We start from the raw sequence: 23,596 nt of genomic DNA on the forward strand, positions 1-23,596 counted from the left end.
CGGGGTTTCTGCCTCTCGACCCAACCAGGGGTCCTTTCGTGCCTTTCGGAATCAAACCAAGGGCAAGCCCTTCAAGGGCCAAGGTAGCCAGAAGAAGCCCTGGACGGCCAAACAGAAGTCCGGCAGTGCAGGTGCAGTGGGTCAATCCGCCTCTGCCTGAAGAGGCGCCCTCACCCATTTCAGGGGTGGGGGGACGTTTGCGCGGTTTCCTCCAACCTTGGCTGCTCCAAATTCCGGACAGGTGGGTTCAGGAAATCATTCTATCAGGGTACAAGATCAAATTCCTTTCCCGGCCGGCGGACAGATTTTTTCCCTCAAATCTTCATTTGACCCCAGGGCGCCTGCAGGACCTGCATCAAGCGGTGCAGGACCTACTTGCCCAGGGAGTGATTGTCCCAGTGCCTTATCGGGACAGGTTTTGGGGGTTTTATTCCAATCTGTTCACTGTGCCCAGAAAGGAGGGCAAGGTGCGTCCTATTCTGGACCTGAAAGCTCTGAACCGCTTTGTGCGCGTTTGAAAGTTCCATATGAAATCTCTCCTCTCGGTGATGGCGTCCTTGAGTCCAGGGGAATTCCTGACCTCTATAGACCTGAAGGATGCGTACCTACACATCCCCATTTTCGAGGGTCACCAGAGATACCTTTGGTTCGCTATAGCGGAGGACCACTATCAGTTTGTGGTGTTACCTTTTGGTCTCGCTTCGGCTCCAAGGGTCTTTACAAAAGTGTTGGCGCCGGTTCTAGACCTGCTGAGGGCTCAGGGCATTGCGGTCTTGGGATATCTGGACGATCTCCTCTTGAGATCGAGTGTCCGCCAGGACCTACTGCGCGATCTGTCTACCACGGTACAGACGCTCCAGGAGTTCGGATGGATCATCAACGTACAGAAGTCGACCTTGTCTCCTTTGGTTCGTCTTCCCTATCTGGGAATGGTTCTGGACTCTGCTCAAGCAAAGGTGTTCTTTTGGCGGAGGACAAGCTCCGGACCTTGCAGGACGAGATCAGGTCCCTCAGGGACCGCCCATCCTCGTCCCTCAGGACCTGCATGCGGTGCCTGGGGTTGATGTTACCGGCCTTCGAGGCAATACCCTTTGCTCAATTTCATACTCGGGCTCTCCAAGCGGAGACAATCGAGAATATGGTGCAGCGCTAGATATGCAATAAGGATCAACAATAAATAAATTAAAATTGAATACAATCAATAAAACTATTAAAAAATCCATGGAAATGAGATAAAATATGCACAGAAAGTCCCAATATGTAAGAGTTGATAAGTTCATTCATGTAAAAACAGCCCATAGAAAGTGCACGGTGCAATGTCCTAATCCAAAGAGTGCTCACACACTGTGAAAATCCTCCACCGGTATTGCTAGCCTCTCGCCTGAATGCTGCAATACAAACAGCATAGGTTGTAACCACACACTGGCATCTGAAGACATGCACTCGGACCAGGTACAGCCACCAAGACTGCACTAAGCAATGGATGGATTCCTTATCCCCTCAATACTCAGCAGTATATGATCCAGCATATAAAGTAAAAAGAAGGCAGCACCATAGCGTAATAAAGTCTCAAAACTTTATACGCTTCAGAGCTGTCCTGTTCGGGTACAGACGAACAGTGCTACCGCGGTGATTTACATCAACCACCAAGGGGGCACCAGGAGTGCCTGGGCGGCCCGGGAGGTGACCGACATTCTGTCTTGGGCCGAGACTCATGTCCCGGGAATTTCAGCAGTTCACATTCCGGGTGTGGAGAATTGGCAGGCCAACTATCTGAGCCGCCAGACCCTGGACCAGGGGGAATGGTCCCTGGACCCGGAGGTCTTCCAAATGCTGTGTGCGAAGTGGGGATCCCCGACGTGGATCTGTTCGCGTCTCGGCTGAAACACAAGGTGGAAAGGTTCATGGCAAGAACGCGCGATCCTCTGGCAGACGCCTCGGATGCGTTGGTGGCCCTTTGACATCAGTATCGTCTGACGTATGCCTTTCCTCCGATTCAGTTGTTGTCCAGGTTCCTTTGCAGGTTGGCCTCAGAACCTCACCTGGTGATTCTGGTGGTACCGGACTGGCCACGCCGGTCCTGGTACGCCGACGTTGTTCACCTGGCAGTGGTGCCTCCTTGGCGGCTGCCAATGCGGGAAGATCTGCTGTCTAGGGGACCGATCTTCCATCCTGCTTTACAGTCGCTGACTTTAACGGCCTGGCTGTTGAGACCCAGGCAGGTCCTGAGAGACAGGGGTCTCTCCCCAGAGGTCATTCCTACTTTAATCAAGGCTCGGAAAACCTCATCTGGTAAAATCTATTACCGTACCTGAAAGGCTTATTTCGCCTGGTGTGAGTCCAGGAAATTCTCCCCTTGCTCGTACTCGGTGACAAGAGTATTGGCTTTCCTTCAGACTGGGGTGGACCAGTGCCTGGCGCTGGCCACAATAAAGGGCCAGGTATCAGCACTGGCTGTTCTTTTTCAACGCCCTGTGGCGTCTCATTCCTTAATTTTCTTCCTTCATTCAAGGTGTGCGACATTTGGCTCCTCCTAGGAGGGAGCCGTTTACCTCCATGGGACTTGAACTTGGTTTTGTCTGTTTTACAGTGTGCTCCCTTTGAAGACATCTGGGAGATATCGTTGCCTCTGCTGTCTAAGAAGGTTGCCTTTTTAGTGGCGATCACTTTGGCTCGCAGAGTGTCGGAATTGGCGGCGTTGTCTTGCCGTTCTCCTTACTTGGTGATTCACCAGGATAAGGTGGTCTTGCGACCACATTCGTCTTTTCTTCCTAAGGTGGTCTCTGAGTTCCACCTCAATGAGGACATTGTCCTGCCTTCACTTTGTACGAAGCCTAAGCATCCTAAGGAGTTTGCTTTGCATTCCTTGGATGTTGTCAGGGCGATCAGGGTTTACCTGTCGTCTACGGAGTCCTTTCGGAAGACAGATTCCCTCTTTGTCCTTCCTGAGGGACCTCGGAAGGGCATGGCTGCGTCTGCAGCGACTATTGCCAAATGGATCAGACAGGCGATTGAACAGGCTTATGCTTTGAAGGAACGGGTTGCACCCTTCCCTGTTAAGACACACTCTACCAGATCTTTGAGTGCGTCCTGGGCCTATTGGCATCGCGCCTCGGTGATCCAGGTGTGCAAGGCTGCGACTTGGTCGTCTGTGCACACCTTTTCCAAATTCTATAAGGTGGATGTTCTGGCATCAGCTGATGCCTCCTTTTGGCCGCAAAGTTCTCAGTTCGGCAGTGCCATGAAGGACCCTTGTGTTTTTTTGTGGGTCCCTGGCTGTTGGGGTGTTATCCCCTGGGTTATTTGCTTTCCTGGGCTGTTGCTCCTGTTGAGCCTTGTTTTCTGTTGCCCAGAAGGTTCTCTTACTGTGCGTGTAAGGTTCCTTTCTCTGATGTGGGCACTGCGTTGCCTTTTCTATGGTTGCATCTCCCACCCCTCATGTCTACACTGCTTTGGGACATCCCAATAGTGATGACTTAGAGGAGGCGGCGACTGTCGGAGGACGTAAGAGAAAACTGAATTTTTGTAAAATCTTACCTGTAAAATTCCTTTCTCTGAGTCCTCCGACAGTCGCCGCCCCCGCCCCTCTTTTGGGTTTTTTTTCTTATTACCTACTGCTATGCTACCAAACTGAGTTGGGAGTGGTCACTGCAGGGGGGTATTGACCAGTGGGACAGCCCCCATGGATGTGTATATGCAAATGCCTTTGTTCTTTTGACTAAGTCTTATGCCTAGCTACTCCTGCGGAGCGGAAGTCAATACCCAATAGTGATGACTTGGAGGAGGCAGCAACTGTCGGAGGACTCAGAGAAAGGAATTTTACAGGTAAGATTTTATAAAAATTCTGTTTTTTTTCCCACAATTCTTTGCAAAATGATAAATAAAAGTACAGCGCCAATCATTAATATAGGACAAATCACTGAAAGGTAAGAGTCCAAATATTAAACGGATGATAATCCTCAATAAAACAGATATGAGAGTCCAGCCACCAAAGATGGAGTCAGTACAAGGAAAACATCATCACCCCGTGCAGCAGATTAGGTGTCAGCTTACCGGAAGCCCTGGATCCCCTGTTAGGGTGGGTCACATGAGTGAGTGGTAAATGAATCCAGGAAGAGGGTCCTCTATAGTGCGGATACCAATCCCAGGATGGTCTCTCCAAGGAGGGCACAGTTCCAGTAACTCAACCCGTGCAGTAGGTGAAAATACCGGAAGCCCTGGACCCCCTGTTAGGGTGGGTCACATGAGCGAGTGGTAAATGAATCCAGGAAGAGGGTCCTCTATAGTGCGGATACCAATCCCAGGATGGTCTCTCCAAGGAGGGCACAGTTCCAGTAACTCAACCCGTGCAGTAGGTGAAAATACCTCAAAATCAAGAGGAAGACTCCAATGGCATAGTAAACTACTCAGCTTTATTCATATTAAAAAGATGCAAATGGCAACTCACATTTAGATGACAAATCAATGCGCATAAATGGTACACCACAGGTAAGCGTGAAGACAAGCGGACGCGCCTGACGTTTCGTCCTCCCTAGGACATTCTCAAAGGCAGTGTCCGCCGCCATCCTCACGCTTTATATACTCACAGGCCTTGAAACTGATTGCAGGGGTCCCGGAAGCCTCTGGCCGGCGGAAGTGCGTCCACCGGAAGTGATGTCATCGGCGGAGGTACATCACTTCCTGTCCATGGTTCCAACCAGGAAGAGCCAGCGTACATCACTTCCTGTCCATGGTTCCAACCAGGAAGAGCCAGCGTTTCATCGCTGCTCACAACCCAGGAAGTACACTCTGGAGGGTCGCCCAATCAGAAACAACAAATCGGGACAGACCCACATCCAGTGGAGCACTACCCACACGGCAACTGTCAGCAACAGGGACACCATCATTCAAGTGCAATACAGCAAACACAAAGACATAATTGTCCCATTGCGGGCAATTAAAATAAGCAATCTATGAATAATTACAGCGTTTATGGTGCATCAAAGGATGCAAAATGAAGATTATTTAAAAAAAAAAAAAAATATTTCTCTAGCGCTCATTGACAGACGTAGTCCTCGGTGATACAGCACCTTCGGGTTATGTTGCCTCCACAGGAGCAGGACTAGACAGGAAATTAAAAAGCTCTGGCCACACCCTAGGGGCAGTCCCAGAGGGTATATCCTCTCTCTCTCTGCCTCAGCAAATCAGTTATTTTCTGTCTAGTTAGGAGTAAGGACCTAGATACCTTGCTGGGATCTTAGGTCCTAGCAAGATTTTTTTCTTAAAAGATTTTTTAGACAGCTTTTTTTTTTCTCCAGTGTTCCTGTGAGATCTTCAAGCAAGAAAGCTGAACTGGGCGACGGGCTGGATGTTGAGATCCGGTGGTCACCCCAGTTCAGCCTACGAGCGCGTGCAGGCCATAGCTCCGCGCTGGGTCGGCCGCGACAAAGTCCCATTAAAGGACTGACCCCGCGAGTTAAACGTCTCGCTGAAACGCCAAAGACCATGAGTCACGGCGTCCATATCGGTCGACAGCCCTCCCGCCCCGGTGGAGAGGGGTACTGTCAGGAGTTGGTGCCCGTCTGGTTCCGGTATGGTGAGTAGTATGTTCCCCCTTTTCCCCTGACGGGTCTTGTGGTGAACGCGGGCCCCTCTCTGTATGGTAAGATAGAGTCCCTCTCTATCCTATAAATGACACAGATCCTCCTACTTTGAGTGTGATTTTATGTGCAAAAAGCCAGGAGGCTTGGTTTGGGAGCTAACAATCTAATTGTATACATGTTAAAAAGATTATAAAGAGAGAGAAAAAAATTCCTGCGCTAAGTTAAATAAATGACAGTGTATTCGATATGAATTATGTGAGCAGCTAGCACCAAAATCAACTAACAGTGATCAATAACCAAAATCTTTACAAAAAGTGCAGCGCTAAAGTAATTTGAATAATAATGTGGCAAGTGGAGAACCACAAAAAAAACATATACAATATAAGCAAAATAGTGTCCAAAATACTGAATAAAGTCCCAAAACAGAAATGCAAATGAAAATGAATCCGCATGCAAGGTGTTGAGGAGAACAATCCTTTTCAGTGACACCCAGGGAAAAGTGAAGGATGGGGACACCTCTGTGCACAAGTATCACAAGCAGCTTACCAGAACTCCTTGGCTACTCAATTTAATGAGACAGCCTCTCCCAGCAAGATGTTATACCAATGTCACCAGCGGTTGTCAACCTCCAATGCTTCATAATCACTCCATCATATAAGCATGAGTATATAAAAAGAATAAAAGCCCATAGCGTAATTCCGTAACATATAAAATCCAATTTATTAAAAGAATACTACTCACAGTGAGAAGGTAAAAAACAGGTACATAGAACAGTGCGGCGTCCCGCAATTGTCCAAAACAGCATCAAGCAATGTAAAGCAGCCGGCTCCGTAAGGGGGCGTGTGGACTTTGCATCTGGAGTCGCCAACGTTTCGTCATCAAAAGACTTCGTCTGGACGCCCAGACGAAGTCTTTTGATGACGAAACGTTGGCGACTCCAGATGCAAAGTCCACACGCCCCCTTACGGAGCCGGCTGCTTTACATTGCTTGATGCTGTTTTGGACAATTGCGGGACGCCGCACTGTTCTATGTACCTGTTTTTTACCTTCTCACTGTGAGTAGTATTCTTTTAATAAATTGGATTTTATATGTTACGGAATTACGCTATGGGCTTTTATTCTTTTTATATACTCATGCTTATATGATGGAGTGATTATGAAGCATTGGAGGTTGACAACCGCTGGTGACATTGGTATAACATCTTGCTGGGAGAGGCTGTCTCATTAAATTGAGTAGCCAAGGAGTTCTGGTAAGCTGCTTGTGATACTTGTGCACAGAGGTGTCCCCATCCTTCACTTTTCCCTGGGTGTCACTGAAAAGGATTGTTCTCCTCAACACCTTGCATGCGGATTCATTTTCATTTGCATTTCTGTTTTGGGACTTTATTCAGTATTTTGGACACTATTTTGCTTATATTGTATATGTTAAAAAGATTGTAATCAGTGGCATTCTGGGAATCTTACGGTGATAAGAATAAGCTACCTACCAGTCAGAAGCCACGGACATGTAGACTGCCTTCCTAATCAGATCTCCAGCTATTAGCAGGCCTCCCGAATGGCCATGCGGTCCGCCAGGGCCGGTACCGCCAACCACGCCAAATCCCCATGCAGAGAGAGTGTTGTGTGCCCTGCAGCACACCGCTATTCAGTACAGGCCGCCGCCATTTTTTTTGCTGGATCGCACGAGCCGCCATTTTGGCGTAGCCTCGTGTCTCCAGCATGGGGGCGGCCATGTTTGAGGTGATCCAAACACCTTGTGGAGCTAGGGGAGGCGCCGGAAGGCGTGCAGAGGGGCGGAGCCGCCTCCTTTCTTCCTGGGCAGCCAGCCAAAAGACTTCCTGTTTGTCAAGACAGCGCTGTAACCTGTTGCAGTTAGACTCTGAGCATCAAGTGGTGAGCCTGGGGGTCTATCTCTCTCTCTCTCGATCGATAGGGATCCCTAGCAGGTAACACTAAGGGGCTTTTTGTGGCGCTGGGGGTCTGGAAAAAAAAAAGTTTTTTATTTTTGAATTATATTATCCAGGAAGTGACTGGAATTATCATGGACCCTGCCACACATATTCCCCCACCTGTTTCCCTCGAGGGGGCCACGGGACCCGCCGGTGCACAGAGTGTAGAGTCATTTACAGCAATCTTGGAGTCTATGGTGGCTCGGGTGGAGGCGGCCTGTCAGGGACGGGGGTCAAGGAAGCGACCCCCGCCTACCCCTATACTATCTGACACCTCTGACTCAGATTCAGAGATGGTCACTGCAGTTGCAGGTTCCTCTGCAAGGGCTGTTGTCTCAGGTAAAGCCCCCTCAGACAGTGAGGAGGACGTTTCTTCTCCCGCTATAATTCAGGAAGAAGCATTGGTGGACGCACTAGTTGTGGCAGTGCAGGAAACCTTAAAACTTGAGGCTTTACCAGCAGAGGCAACTGAAACAGAGATTCCTTTTGGTACTAATAAGCCCATCAAAACGGTGAAGGTTTTTCCTGTACCCAAGTGTTTCGGTAATCAGATTAAAGGAGAATGGGAGCATTCTAAACGTACCTTTACTATTTCCAAGCGTATTGCTAGACGCTATCCGTTTGAGGAATCCATCATTAAGAAATGGACGGTACCACCAGTGGTGGATCCACCTATTTCCAGGCTGAATAAGGCCACGGTTATCCCAGTAGAGGACACTTCGTCCTTTAAGGATCCGGTGGATCGAAAGATGGAAGCAGAGTCCCGCACCATCTTCTCTCTGATAGGGTCAGCATTTAGACCAGTAATTGTTATTGGTCTAGTTTCCCAGACACTTACGGAATGGGCGAGAATGGTACGCCAAGACCTTAGGAGAAAAGATATTCCCCAGGAGACATCTGATTTGATGGAACAGATTATACAAGGGCTACAGTTTATCTGTGACGCAGCCTTGGACACTACTCCCTTATTAGGGCATGCATCTATGTCATCGGTCATCCTCAGACGTGTGCTGTGGTTAAAATGCTGGTCAGCTGACCTAGGTTCCAAAAAGACCTTGACAAATCTCCCTTTTCAGGGGAATCGTCTATTTGGGGCCAACCTAGATGAAATCATTAAGGATGCCACTGGGGGCAAGAGCACTTTTTTGCCACAGGCTGCTAAAGCTAAGGGACCTCGCAACAAGCGAGGACCTTTCTTTACCGCACATAAAGGGCGCCCGGCTGGTACAAGCGGGAAAGGCAAGACTCCTCCAGGAGGGTTCAAGAAGGGCTGGTCGGACAAGCAGAGGACCAACCCAGCCAAACCCGAAGCAAAGGAGTACACAGCCTGAAGGTGCGCCCCCACCCGGTTTCAGGGTGGGGGGACGTTTTCACCGGTATTCAGGACATTAGATCGAGCATCAACCACTACTACCGGTGCGATTCTTCCCTTCCAACATTTAAGTACTACAGGAAGCGGTAGTTACCGTTCCCTGAATAGATCTTTTCCTTTACCTTTTCCTAAGATTAGTCCCTATACCTCACAGGAATCGGATCTGGTTGACCAGATAGGCCAAGTAGCCTCTTGTCGGGTGACTTCGGTCCCTGAGGTTCAACCAGAAAAGATCACCCTTCCTGATAACAATCAGGTATCTGATAAATGTGTGGGAACAGAAAACGACCAGACTTTCTCGGATGGTCGGGGCAAGATACCTCTAGGGACGCCTGGTTCAGATTCTATCAGCGCCAGTGGTCCTAGAAATTCTAGGCTGGCCTCCTCAAGCCGGCCTGGCCGACTTGGACATGCTAGTCGCAGACGTTCCGTGGGAACTTCGTCTCAGGGAGTGTCTGTGGTCTCAAGGACCAATTTACCATCATGCTTTACAGTCGTTGGTTTTAATGGCCTGGCCATTGAGACCCAAGTACTGAAGGACAGAGGTTTGTCAGCTTCAGTCATTCCTACCCTTATTAAAGCAAGGAAAGCGACTTCCAGCAAGGTCTATTATCACACATGGAAGACTTATATTGCGTGGTGCGAATCTTTAGGATTTCCTCCACGTACCTATTCGGTGACTCGAATATTGGCCTTTTTGCAACAAGGGGTTGAGCAGAAGCTAGCCTTGAGCACCATCAAGGGTCAAGTTTCAGCATTAGCAATCTTCTTTCAGAAGCCTTTAGCTACCAAGTCCTTGGTGCGGAATTTCATCCAGGGGGTGCGGCACCTGGCTCCACCAGTCCGCGCGCCCTTACCGCCCTGGGATCTTAATTTGGTTTTGTCGGTTCTACAGAAACCTCCCTTTGAAAACATCAGGGAGATTCCCTTGCTTACTTTATCCCAGAAGGTGGCCTTCTTGGTGGCTATTACTTCTGATCGCAGGGTGTCAGAACTGGCTGCATTATCATGCCAGTCCCCATACCTAGTGATTCATAGGGATAAGGTAGTACTTCATCCTAAGCCATCTTTTCTTCCTAAGGTGGTTTCAGATTTTCATCTGAATGAAGATATTGTACTACCTTCCTTGTGTCCTCAGCCCAAGCATCATCGGGAACATGCGTTGCATTCCTTAGATGTCTTTCGGGCAATCAGGGTATACCTGAAAGCTACGGAATCATTCCGTAAGACGGATTCACTTTTTGTGATCACGGATGGCCCCAGAAAGGGTTTGCCTGCATCTGCCGCGACCATTGCTAAATGGATTAGACAAACGGTGGTACAGGCTTATTCTATTAAGGGTCAGAGTCCTCCGTTCCCTGTTAGGGCGCACTCCACTCGAGCGCTCAGTACTTCCTGGGCCTTTCGCCATCAGGCGTCAGTGGTCCAGGTATGTAAGGCGGCCACCTGGTCGTCGGTACATACCTTTACAAAGTTCTATAAAATTGATGTGACGGCATCGGCGGATGCCTCATTTGGCCGCAAGGTTTTGCAGGTCGCAATTTGAGGAGACCGGTGGTCTACCTCAAGGGTTTTTTCTGTTTGAAAAAAAAAAAAAAAATTCTCTTTTTTGTTGAGTCTCATCATTAAGGATGAGCATTGTAAACTTCTAGTTGGCACCGGTTGGGCCTTCTAGATTGGGATTTGATTTTCATTTTCCCACCCCTCATTTGTGATACTGCTCTGGGACGTCCCGAAGGTGCTGTATCACCGAGGACTACGTCTGTCAATGAGCGCTAGAGAAAAATGGATTTTTGTAAGATCTTACCGTAAAATCCTTTTCTCTTAGCTCATTGACAGACGTAGTCCCCGCCCCTCTGTTTTTTTAGTTGGGTTGGGTTAAAATCTCTAAAGACTGCTTTTTCACATAACTGATTTGCTGAGGCAGAGAGAGAGAGAGGATATACCCTCTGGGACTGTCCCTAGGGTGTGGCCAGAGCTTTTTAATTTCCTGTCTAGTCCTGCTCCTGTGGAGGCAACATAACCCGAAGGTGCTGTATCAACGAGGACTACGTCTGTCAATGAGCTAAGAGAAAAGGATTTTACGGTAAGATCTTACAAAAATCAATTTTTTTCACAAAATGGTCATATTACGAAGTCATTTCTTACACACTGTATAGGCATACTTGCAACTACACCCTAAAATACATTCTGCTACTCCTCCTGAGTATGGCAATACCACATGTGTGACACTTTTCCACAGCCTGACAACATACAGAGGCCCAACATCCAAGGAGCACCGTCAGGCGTTCTAGAAGCAAAAATTACACAAAATTTTCTGATGACTTATCACACTTTTGAAAGTCCTGGAGCACCTGGAGAATGTAATTATCCACAAAATGACCCCATTTTGGAAAGAAAACACCCCAACACATGATCTAGGAGGCATAATGAGTCTTTTGAACATGTCATTTTTTTCCACAAGTTTTTGGAAAATGTGGAAAGAAAACCAAAACACTTTTTTTTTTTTTTTTTACACAAATTTGTCCATTTATTAGACATTTCTAACACATAGCATGTACATAGCAAAAATGACACCCCAAAATACATTTTGCCACTCCTCTTGAGTATGGCGATACCACACATGTGACACTGCAGGGAGCATCATCATTTTCTGACTTCCCATTACAATTTTGTGAGACACTGTAGGGCACTGATAAGCATTGTAGTGGCACTGATGTGGCATGGATGTGGCCCGGATGAGGCCCGGATGAGCACTGACGTGGCATGGATGTGGCACTGATGAGCACTGATGAGCACTGACGTGGGATGGATGTGGCACTGATGTGGCATTGATGTGGCATGGATGAGCACTGACGTGGCATGGATGAGGCACAGATGAACACCCTGACGTGGCATGGATGTGACACAGATGAGCAGTGACATGGCATGGATGCGGCATTGATGTGGCACGGATGAGCGCTGACATGGCATGGATGAGCACTGAATTGGCATGGATGTAGCACAGATAAGCACGGACATGGCATGGATGTGGCACAGATGAGCACTGATGTGGCACAGATGTGCACTGATGTGGCATGGATGAGCACTGACATGGCATTGATGTGGCACAGATGAGCACTGACGTGGCATGGATGAGCACTGACATGGCATTGATGTGGCACGGATGTGGCACTGACATGGCCTGAATGTGGCATGGATGAGCACTGACGTGGCACGGGTGAGCACTGATGTGGCATGGATGAGCACTGACATGGCATGGATGAGCACTGAAGTGGCATGGATGTGACACAGATGAGCACTGACGTGGCATGGATGTGGCAGAGATGAGCACTGACATGGCACTGATGTGCACTGATGTGGCATGGATGAGCACTGACAAGGCATTGATGTGGCACAGATGACCACTGATGTGGCACGGATGAGCACTGAAGTGGCATGGATGTGGCACAGATGAGCACTGAGGTGGCATGGACGTGGCACAGATGAGCACTGACAGCATGGATGAGCACAGATGTGGGATGGATGAGCATGGATGTGGCATGGATGAGCACTGAGGTGGCATGGGTGGGGCACATATGTGGGATGGATGAGCATGGATGTGGCATGGATGAGCACTGAGATGGCATGGGCAGGCACAGATGTTGCACAGATGAGGCACAGATGAGGACAGATATGGCATGGATGAGCACTGAGGTGGCATGGGTGGGCACGGATGTGGCATTGATGAGCACTGAGGTGGCATGGGTGGGCACAGATGTGACACGGATGATGCATGGATGGGGCACGAATGGGGCACTAATTGGGCACAGTTGTGGCAGAGGAGGCGTGCAGCTGCAGTTTCTCCCCTATCCTCGCACGCTGTACCGATTGCTGTGTACAGTGTCCGAGGAGAGGAGAGAAATGAACCGGACATGCGCTGGTTTGTTGTGACGTGATCGCTCCGTCATTGGACGGATCGATCACGTGGTAAAGGACCGCTCTTATTGGCTTTTTACCACGATTCGTGTGCGTGCCCCAGGGGGCGCGCGGGAGCGCGATTCTGGGAGGACGTCCGTGTACGCCCTCCCAGACCTATACAACCACCATGGGCCGGTCGGAAAGTGGTTAAACATAACAAGAAACTGGAAATATCTTACAACCCCCAATCTTAGATGTAATAACTGACCTTAATCTAATCTGCTCTCTTGTCGACTTTATGCACTCAAGAACAACAAGTTTCAAGTGTTTGCTTCCTTATGGAATCCACACATAAACACTTTACAGGCTCTTGATTAACGTAATGCAGAGGACAAATATATGCCCAAACTGATAAGTCTACAACCTGTAACCTTGATAAACAACCCAATGCCCATATCTAATCATCCATCATGGAACAATATACACTGTACTCATGTTTGTTTGTTTTTTTTTTTTTTGTTTTCTATGTTTACTGGTTTTTCTGTATATTTTTTCTTTATTTTTATTTTTTTAACAACACTATAACAACTGAAGGCAGGCAATAGACAAAGTAAGAGGAAAGTACATCTCTCATTACAGCTCATAGAGTCTCTCCCTACCTTGAGGAGATATGTCTATTCTCAGATCCTTTTCTCTATTGTAAGCCCTTCTAATCACTGAGAGAGATTATGAGAGGGCTTAATATTCAGATTTATAAAGGTTTAGCATATGTTCCCTACCTATTTGCTATCTTCTCTTTATCATTAAAACTTAAGTTGTACTATTATTATGTCTACTGCGAACATATTGCAATGTCTGTTTATGTTTGTTGTTATACTCCATTTTGGAAAAGCCAATACATATGATTAAAACTGTAAAATATTATTTTATATAGATATGACATGTCTTCTAGATGTGCAAAAACATAAGTTTGTATTGCTTAATAACTCAAACTTTGCCAGATTGGGTTGCCCATAGCCACAAAAGAAAAGTCTAACATGATCCAATGTTCCAGTCTTTGGACAAATTAGTTAAGCATTTTTCTGCATCATGCAATTTTTTATTTTACTTTGTTGTTCAAAATCTTTATTATGTATTGCTGCTATACTCTTGCACATACCTTAATAATAACTATGTTTGTGACCGTATTTGTGTTTGCTTTCTCTTTATTAAAAGAATTAAAACCACAGCCTTCAAATAAAGAGAGCAGTAAGTGTTTCTGTGTCATGAACAGTGTGTTAGTTATGCTGTTCCTCTTTAGTATAAGTTGCCTGCTTCTACACATAACTACGTTGCTTTTAGTCCATAGCTGGATATTGGTCACATAAATTCTAAGGTGTGCTTTCCATTCCTTTATAGCTGCTGTAGCATTATCTCATTTGACTTGCAATTTTAGCACATCCCATAAAGTATCATACTATGCTCTAGCACAGATTCTGAATTATTAAAAAATAAAAGTAGATGTGTGGTAGATTATAAATAGTGTGTCTGTCTTGAAGCACCCATTGTACAATGTTACTGAATATATTGGAACATTGGTATGTGTCTGAAAGAAACAGTTATAAAGTTTGTAATGGTGGAAGTTGATGCCACAGACGATCTGTTCTGTTATTGAACAGCTATGATTAGGGAAAATAGAACATCTGAACATAGTGTCCTTACAGGGCATGATCACATATGAAAGCTTATAGAAATTGTACAAGTAGAACTCCAGACATGCAAGTAAATACCCACCTTAAAAAGGGAAACCTGAGCCTACTCACTGCACACATGCACATACAGTATCTCACACAAGTGAATACACTCCTCACATTTTTGTAAATATTTTGTTATATATTTTCATGTGACAACACTGAAGAAATTACACTTTGCTGCAATGTAAAGTAGTGAGTGTACAGCTTGTATAATAGTGTAAATTTGCTGCCCCCTTAAAATAACACACGGCCATTAATGTCTAAACCACTGGCAACAAAAGTGAGTACACCCCTAAGTGAAAATGTCCAAATTTGGCCCCATTAGACATTTTCCCTCCCCAGTGTCATTTGACTCGTTAGTGTTACAAGGGAGTAGTTGTGTTAAATTTGGTGTTATTGCTCTCACTCTCCCATACTGGTCATTGGAAGTTCAACCTTGCAGTTCATGGTAAAGAACTCTGAGGATCTGAAAAAATAATTGTTGCTCTACATAAAGATGACTTAGGCTATAAGAAGATTGCCAAGACCCTCAAACTGAGCTTCAGCATGGTGGCCAATACAATTCAGCGGTTTAACAGGACACTCCGAACAAGCCTTCGTCATGTTTGACCAAATAAGTTGAGTGCACGTGCTCATCGTCCTATCCAGAGGTTGTCTTTGGGAAATAGATGATATAGACTTGCCAGCATTGCTGCAGAGGTTGAAGGGTTGGGGGGGTCAGCCTGCCAGTGCTCAAACCATACGCCACACACTGCATCAAATTGGTCTGCATGGCTGTTGTCCCAGACGGAAGCCTCTTCTAAAGATGATGCACAAGAAAGCCTGCAAACAGTTTGCTGAAGACAAGTAGGCTAAGGATATGGATTACTGGAACCATGTTCTGTGGTCTGATGAGACCAAGATAAATGTATTTGGCTCAAATGGTGTCAAGCTTGTGTGGCGCCAACGAGTTGAGGAGTACAAAGACAAGTGTGTCTTTCATGGTGTCAAGCATGGTGGTGGGAGTGCCATGGTTTGGGGCTGCATGAGTGCTGCTGGCACTAGGGAACTACAGTTCATTGAGGGAACCATGAATGCCAACATGTACTGTGACATACTGAAGCAGAGCATGATCCCCTTCCTTCGAAGATTGGGTCACAGGGCAGTATTCTAACGTAACGACCCCAAACACACCTCCAAGATGACGACTGTCTTGCTAAAGAAGCTGGGGGGTAAAGGTAATGAACTGGCCAAGCATGTTTCCAGACATAAACCCTATTGAGCATCTGTGGGGCATCCTCAAACAGAAGGTGAAGGAGCACAAGGTCTCCAACATCCACCAGCCCTGTGATGTCATCCAGGAAGAGTGGAAGATGACTGCAGTGGCAACCTGTGAAGCTCTGGTGAACTCCATGCCCAAGAGGGTTAGGGCAGTGCTGGAAAATGGTGGCCACACAAAATATTGACATTTTGGGTCCAATTTGGGCATTTCCACTTAGTGTACTCCTGTTGCCAGCGGTTTAGCCATTAATGGCTGTGTGTTGAGTTATTTTGAGGGGACAGCAAATTTACACTGTTATACAAGCTGTACACTCACTACTTTACATTGTAGCAAAGTGTTATTTCTTCTGTGATGTCACATGAAAAGTTATAATAAAATATTAACAAAAATGTGAGGAGTGTACTCACTTTTGTGAGATATTATATATGCCACAGTGCTGTTCTTTGGGGTTTAGGAGTGCATAAAGCACAGAGCGCAGTGGTGCATAATGCACAGAGTGCCATGGTCAGGAGTACATAACACATAGAGCACAGGGGATCAGTAGTGTGTAATGCACATAATGCAGAGGTCAGAACTGTGTAATGCAAGATGAAAGGGTAAGGGGTGTGTTAGAAATACATAATACCGAGTGCAGTGGTCAGAAATTATGTAAGACAGGCCGACCCCCACCCCATCTCCCCAGTACAAGTACTGAAATACCCCCTAGTACACATTATCCCAGTTAACCCAACCACCCAACACACACATACACACTATGAGGATCTACTCCCTCCCTCCGTAAAGTGGGTTCTCACACTTTTGATACAACACCAGTACCATAGGTTTAAAATAAAAAGTCAAGCAGTCACATCATCAGGACCCAGGGCACATTCCCTGAGTGCCTGCCATTCGTGATACTCATGTGTAAGTGTTGTGTTGTCATGCCAGTGCCTCCACAGCCTTGTGGTGGGGGAAACACCTGCACTCTTTTTCTTTTTCCTGTCCAATATAGGTTGACCCCCAGATTCACTGAAGCACTGTGGTCACGGGATTCTGCCAAGGGCATCATGGGACACCTCACAAATACCACCCAGTTGCCCAGTTCATACCCTCCTCAGGCTATATGGCAATGGACCCTAGCAGGAACCCTTTCAGCTCAAGTTTTATTTAACAATCCCTTTATGATGATAGGAGGAGGAAGAGTTCATACAACTACAGCCTTTTAACACTTACTGTACAGGCTTCAGTCATCCCAAATGGTGACAACACAATCCTTTAGTTGCAAACCGATAACAGAAGAGCAGATTACCAAATCTAGGAGTAGCCCATAGCTTTTGTGGTTTATTCAAGAAATGTGAATAGTCATATTAGCCTTTGCACCTCCCCTTCCTTGCTCCCCCCCCCCCCCCCACACCCGCTAGGAGCTAAAAGTAGGGTTGCCACCTCATCCCTTTAAACCCGAAAACATAGTAATTGCATAGGTTCTGAGGTTAATTTAATGGAGATAAGGGACCAAGTGAGCTTAATTAAGCAGCCACAGAACCTGTGTAATTAATAAGTGTTCAGGTTTAAAGGAATAAGGTGGTAACCCTAGCTAGAAGCTAGATTTTCAAAGATTAAAGGTCAAGTTCACATTTGTAACATGTTGTGTGTAACACCCATATAACTGATCCACCCTCCCTATCAATCAATACAAGGTGAACTTATCCTTTAAATCTTTACTGTTGTGGTACCTGAACTGCTTCCCTTGACCACCTTTGGACACTTCCCATTCCGACTTCAGGATTCCCAGTCCTAACTATGGTGACAACTAGTTACCATAAACCTGTGTTTAATTATTGTGTTTACAGGATATAGTCAGGAAATTTTATTTTTATTAAAAATCTGCATCATCTTGTTAATTGCACTGTTATTTTGACTGTAAGCATTCATCATGGTTACTTGTTATATCCCCTGCTTCCTATAGGCTAGCAGTGCTCTGACTCGTAGGCCCTATTTACACTGACCTTATCAAACCTGTGTTTATATGCATTTAGAGGACATTTCTAAACACATACCTTGTTTCCCCCGAAAATAAGACTGGGTCTTATATTATTTCGCTACAAAAGACACATTGAGGCTTATTTACCTGGTTGATCCTGACAGGTCCTATGTCCCCCTGCCTTCTCTCCCCCACCTTCTCTTCCTGTCCGCTTAGGAATCTGAAGCATTAGTATAAAGAAATCCTGTAATGCATTCTGTTACAGGATTATATAACATGTAATGTGTGTGTTTATGTAAAATTATTGTGCAAAATACCTTTTCTCTATCATTCATCGACAGACACAGCTCATTATCTTTATGTCTTATAGGGTTATGCTCCTCCTCCTAGGAATAGGCACTAGGCAGGAAAAAAACTTAACCATGCCTATGGGGGCTGTCCCTGCAGGCAAAACCCTTCAGACTCTGCTATCATCAGTTTTTTTCTGCCTAGTGTTAGGAATAGGACCTAGCTCCCTGCTGGGACTTCGGTCTTAGCTGTAGCAGGGAAAGTTTGTGATTTATTTTTTTAATTTTTAACTAGTTAGTTCCTGAGGACCAGGATCCAGAGGATCTGCAAGCAACACCTGGCTGCGGTTTCACATTGGATAATTTAGATCCTTAAGGTATCCCAGCCTGGCCAGTGAGCATGAGCAGGTTATAGTCCAGAATTAGGCCTTGCCACAACAGTGCCCCGATGGATGGGGACGAGTCTGCGAGCGGACAGTCTTGCTGGGACGCATCAACCTAGAGTTGCAGCTTCCCGTTGGCTAACAACACCCCCATCCAAGGGTGGGAGGTGATCTGTTTCCGAGTGGCGCCCACCTGGTACCTTTGGTATGGTGAGTAAAGTTGTCCCCCCTAACACCCTTGGCAGTCGCGGGGCGTGTGTGGACTACTCCCTGGAATGGTCAGACCAAGTATGAATAAACAATTCCTACAATAAAGTAACTTATAAAGTGCAACGTGCAAATGCTTGTGCAAATAGTTGTGCAAAACCTATGTGCAAAAAGGCATACGTGTATAAACATACAATGCCCCCCTTGGGGGTTGGATATAATACGTGAAAAAGCTGTAAAATAAATAATGCCAAACAATAAATACAGTATTACTTCTCAAATAAATAGTATCAAAAAGAGTCCAAATGAGTCCCAAAAAAGTGCTGCAGTGCCAAGAGAAAAGTGCACAATCATGCTATCATTCCAGTGCAGTGAATGGTGCCGATCCTCCCCCTTTGAGTGTCCACTTACCGGACAAAGATGACCCCTAAGCTGTATAGCTGAGAAGGGTCAACAGAGCTTGTGTCCCAGTAAGGAACCAGTTGCAGCAATCCTTAGGATCAAGGTGTCTGTACCTTCAATGGCTCTCAATAACCCGATGCATATGTATGGAGAGAAGGATGCTCACAATAGTGTAAATCCGATAAAATATTTATTGCTCAAATCAAGAATAAAAACTCACATTTAGCAGCGTGTATACAGGCAGACAATATCCTAGAAATGATGTGCAGTCCTTCCTGGTTGTGGCGTGAGCTTGGGAGTGAACTCCGTGGTTACGGTGTGTGTTCCACCGCACCGGAAGTGACGTACCGCTAGGACGTAGACCGGAAATTGCGTCTACGCGTTTCGCCTCCTCTTAGGGCGTTATCACAGACATACCAAAATACAGCTTAGGGGTCATCTTTGTCCGGGAAGTGGACACTTCTGCCCGCAGGGTATCTGAATTGGCGGTGTTGTCTTGCCACTCACCTTATTTGGTGGTACACATGGATAAGGTGGTACTTTGACCTAATCAGTCATTCCTTCCTAAGGTGGTTTCTGATCTTCATCTGAATGAAGACATTGTGTTGCCTTCACTTTGCCGTAAACCTTAGCATTCTAAGGAGTATGCCTTGCATTCTTTGGATGTAGTTCAGGTGATCAGGGTCTATTTAGAGACCACCGAGTCCTTTAGAAAATCCAACACTCTTTTTGTCCTTACTGATGGACCTCGTAAGGGATTGGTTGTGTCTACTGCAACCATTTTCACATGGATTAGGCAGACGGTGGTACAGGCCTATTCACTGAGGGGTCAGGTTCCTGCTTTCCCAGTGAAGGCTCATTCTATGAGAGCGCTGAGTGCCTCTTGGGCTTTTAGCCATCAGGCGTCTTTGCTACATGTTTGCAAGGCGGCAACTTGGTTGTCTGTGCATACGTTCACAAAATTCTACAAGGTAGATGTGTTGGCATTCACGGATGCTTCTTTTGGCTGCTAAAATAGATCTCTGTTTAGTGTCTCTTTGATTTTTCCTGGGTGAGCTCCAGTTGTTCTTGGTTGAGCTCCATGTTGCCTGGTTGGCCAAGTTTAGCCATTGGGGACTTACGTTTTGTTTCTGCATTTTTTCCCACCCCTAATGATTATACTGCTTTGGGACATCCCTAAGAGTCATGAAGATAAGGATCTGCATATGTCGATGAACGATAGAGAAAACTGGATTTTTGTTAGAACTTACCGTAAAATCCTTTTCTCTTAAGCTCGACAGACACAGTACCCTCCCCTCTACTTCTGAGGTATGGGGTTTTTTGTCTTCTAAACACTGCTTGCAACTAAACTGTTTGATGATAGCAGACTCTGAGGGGCTGTGCCTGCAGGGACTGCTCCCATAAGCATGGTTTACTATTTTCCTGCCTAGTGCCTATTCCTAGGAGGAGGAGCATAACCCTATGAATCATGAAGATAAGGAGCTACGTCTGTCGAACTTCAGAGAAAAGGATTTTACGGTAATTTCTTACAAAATCCAGTCATTTACAGCACTGGGCGCTCACGTGACCTGCCAGAGCTCTCTTCTCTGCTCCATGCAGTGCAGAGGGAGGGGGGAGATTCCCCGCTGACATCAGGCGGCAGGAGAGTTGGAGAGTAATAGGAGGTCACTTGAAGGCACAGCAGCGCTGTAAATAATGTATTTTGTGCAAACATTTTACACAAACACACACACACCTTGTATAATCCTGTAACAGAGCAGATTTCAGGATTTCTTAATACTAATGCTACAGGCGCCTAAGCTGGCAGGAAGGGAGATGGAGAGAAGATGGGGGCAAAGGAACTGGCAGGATCACCAAGGTTCATAAGACCCCCCCACCCCCCTGAAAATAAGCCCTAATGCGTCTTTTGTAGCCAAAATTAATTAAAGAAATATGTGCATCCTGGATCTTATTAGACACTCTATACAGGATTAAACACTAAACCTGCTCTAAAGCTTTAATATAAACAAGTTTTGTTTTTTTATTTTTTTCCAAAACCCTACGTGTCCATTCACATTGATCCAACTTGTCAGGCGACTTGTCAGCCTGACAAGTCGCTGTCCTCCCGCTCCCACTGTGTAGTACAGGAGCCGTTCTAATAGGAGCGACACAAGTCACTCCGACTTAGAAAAAGGGTCCTGTACTACTTTGGGGCGACCTGGAGGCGACTTGCATTGACTTCCATTATGTGAAGTCAGTGCAAGTCGCGCTGCACACGACTTCATAAGGTCACCCCCCTAAGTCGGAGCGACCTAATGTGAATGGAGCCTACTTCTGTTTAGAAAAGCTAGAAGCAGGAGTGCCAGTGTGACTGAAGTCCTACTAATATCTTAATTTCTAAAGTGTGAGAAATTTTAAAATGTATATTTGGCCTAAAGATGTTGAAACCAATAATAACGGTCAAGTGTAATTCATCAACACAATACTTTTTCCCAGTTGGTGAATCAGAAAAAAAAACAAAACAAAACTGAAGCTAAAGTATTACAGCTACACAGCTAGCATTTTTTTTTTTTTTTTTTTTTAAATAATGGGTCTGCAATGACAGTCCACATCTGTCTGCCCTGACCGGTTTCTGTGAAGAATTAGGACTGCTACACTTATTATAGTTACTTTAAAAAAAAAAAAAAAAGAGAGAGAGACCCGCCAGAGCAGAATTCTTTAATGGGATTTCTTTAGTGTTACCACTAAATCCATTTCTGCATAGTAAGAAATGCTAAAACTGTCTTGTAACCGTTTATCTTTAGCTTTTTTGCTTATTTGTTCTTGGCTTAAATCTTTATCTTGTTTTTCATGTATGAAGAAAAATAATTTTGTGTTTTCATTGTGACATAAAACAGTGAATAAAAATGATGAAATTGAAGATACTCCTGCTATTAAGAAAAGAATAAAGGAACTGAAAGTGCTGGAGCCAAAAGTTGCCCAAAATTTGTGTAAGTAAACTGCAAAGAGCTACAATCTCTGAAGCTTGTTTTTTCTTTTTTTTTTCCAGACATACTAAAATGCACATTTTAGGCCCTTTTCACACAGGCACCTCCATGAAGCAATATCCGCTTGCTCAGTGGGGGATCTCTCCGCTGATCCCCCGCTAAGCAGGAGAATGACAGGTCCGTGTTTGCTCCACTATGCAGAGCGGACACGGACACAACCTTCTCTCATTTATGGGGCATTCGGATGGAAATGGACCGCTTGTCCATTTTCATCCGATGCCATCTGATCTGCCCTTCATCTGTCTTTTTTTGGCCGTTTGGATGGTGGTGAATGTCAGTGGACATATACATCTGCTGCTCCATAGAGGAAACTGGAGGGTTAGATCAGGTCCGTCTGGAAAGCTGACAGGCGTAGCTGATCAGATTGCCTATGTGAAAGAGGTGTATGGTGTGAAGATTAGTTACTCTTAAAACCTCTACTTTCAGAAACATTGTTTCAGAAAGCAGAGACCCTGGAAAATATAATAGCAGTGGTTGTAAATTGTCATTTCTCTATCGTCCATTGACGGACACAGTTCTCTGATCCATATCAGTAGGGTTAAACTGCCCCCTACAGGAGTAGGACACTAGGCAGAAAAAAAAAGTTCTGGCTATGCTGCTTGATTGTATAGATGGGCAGGCGGGGGGTCCTGTGGGTTCTGATTACAGCGTTCAGGGTGGCCATTTTATTGTAGCCTCCATCTGCTTCAATGGCGGTGGCCATCTTGGTACACCCATTGTCGCCCATTTTTCCTTCAATTTTCTTGCTGTGAAGGCCGGTGGGAGTGCCTGGAGGCATTCTTTTGGTGGGAGGAGCCCCTCCCGTCACCCCAGGCAGTTCCCTAGCTCACTTCCTTTCATTAAGCCACCACTTTTTGCAATTTTTTTCTGGTGAGTTCCTCGGGTTCAGTATGGTTCCCTGCAGGCCATGTGTCCCCACCTGACCCACTCACGAACGCCGCAGGGCCTTCCAGGTCTCCACTGTCCAATGCATTTTCGGCAGTTCGGGAAACATTTGGGCCCGGGCGGAGGTGGGAGGTGCGCTGAAACGTTTTCTCCATCTACCCCTGCCTCATCTGATGTCTCGGATTCTGAGTCTGACCTGCCGCAGATGTTGGCCTCCCTGCTGGGTCTGTTACCTCACGCCCTGTCTCCTCGGATGATGAGGATGACCTCTCTACCTCCCCTGCCATGCTTGATACAGGCGCTGGTGGATGCACTCGCTGTTTCGGTGCGTGACACCCTGCAATTTGGAGGACGCAGCAGCGGCTGCGCCTGGGGCACAGGTAGCATCTGGCAATCACATGCCATCCGGAGCAGCTTATTTATTTTGCTAGCATGCTCATGTAGGATGGGACCATCTGAGACGTTCCCGTGGGGTGTTTAAGTGGCGGCTAGACATTACCCTTTTGGGGAGTCTTTGGTACAGAGGACTGTTCCTCCTTTGGTGGACGTACGGTCTCTAGGCTGAATAGGTCTAACGTCCCAGTGGAGGAATCCCCGTCCTTTAAGGACTTGGGGAATAGGATGGCGCGGGCTGTGGCCCATGATTTGT

The 23,596-nt window shown here is 46.2% G+C and overlaps 1 protein-coding gene across 1 annotated transcript in view; it reads left to right on the top strand.

Moving 5' to 3' along the window:
* DIAPH3 (diaphanous related formin 3) overlaps nucleotides 1–23,596 on the top strand; it is a 1,357,913-nt gene that overhangs the window by 742,991 nt on the left and 591,326 nt on the right. Inside the window, exon 18 of the mRNA XM_082245041.1 lies at nucleotides 21,913–22,005. Within this exon, the coding sequence (XP_082101167.1) occupies nucleotides 21,913–22,005 (93 nt within the window). The remainder of the gene's footprint in view (nucleotides 1–21,912; nucleotides 22,006–23,596) is intronic.

The sequence above is a fragment of the Pelophylax lessonae genome, assembly GCF_965119305.1.
Source record: "Pelophylax lessonae genome assembly, chromosome: 2".
Lineage (NCBI taxonomy): Eukaryota > Metazoa > Chordata > Amphibia > Anura > Ranidae > Pelophylax > Pelophylax lessonae.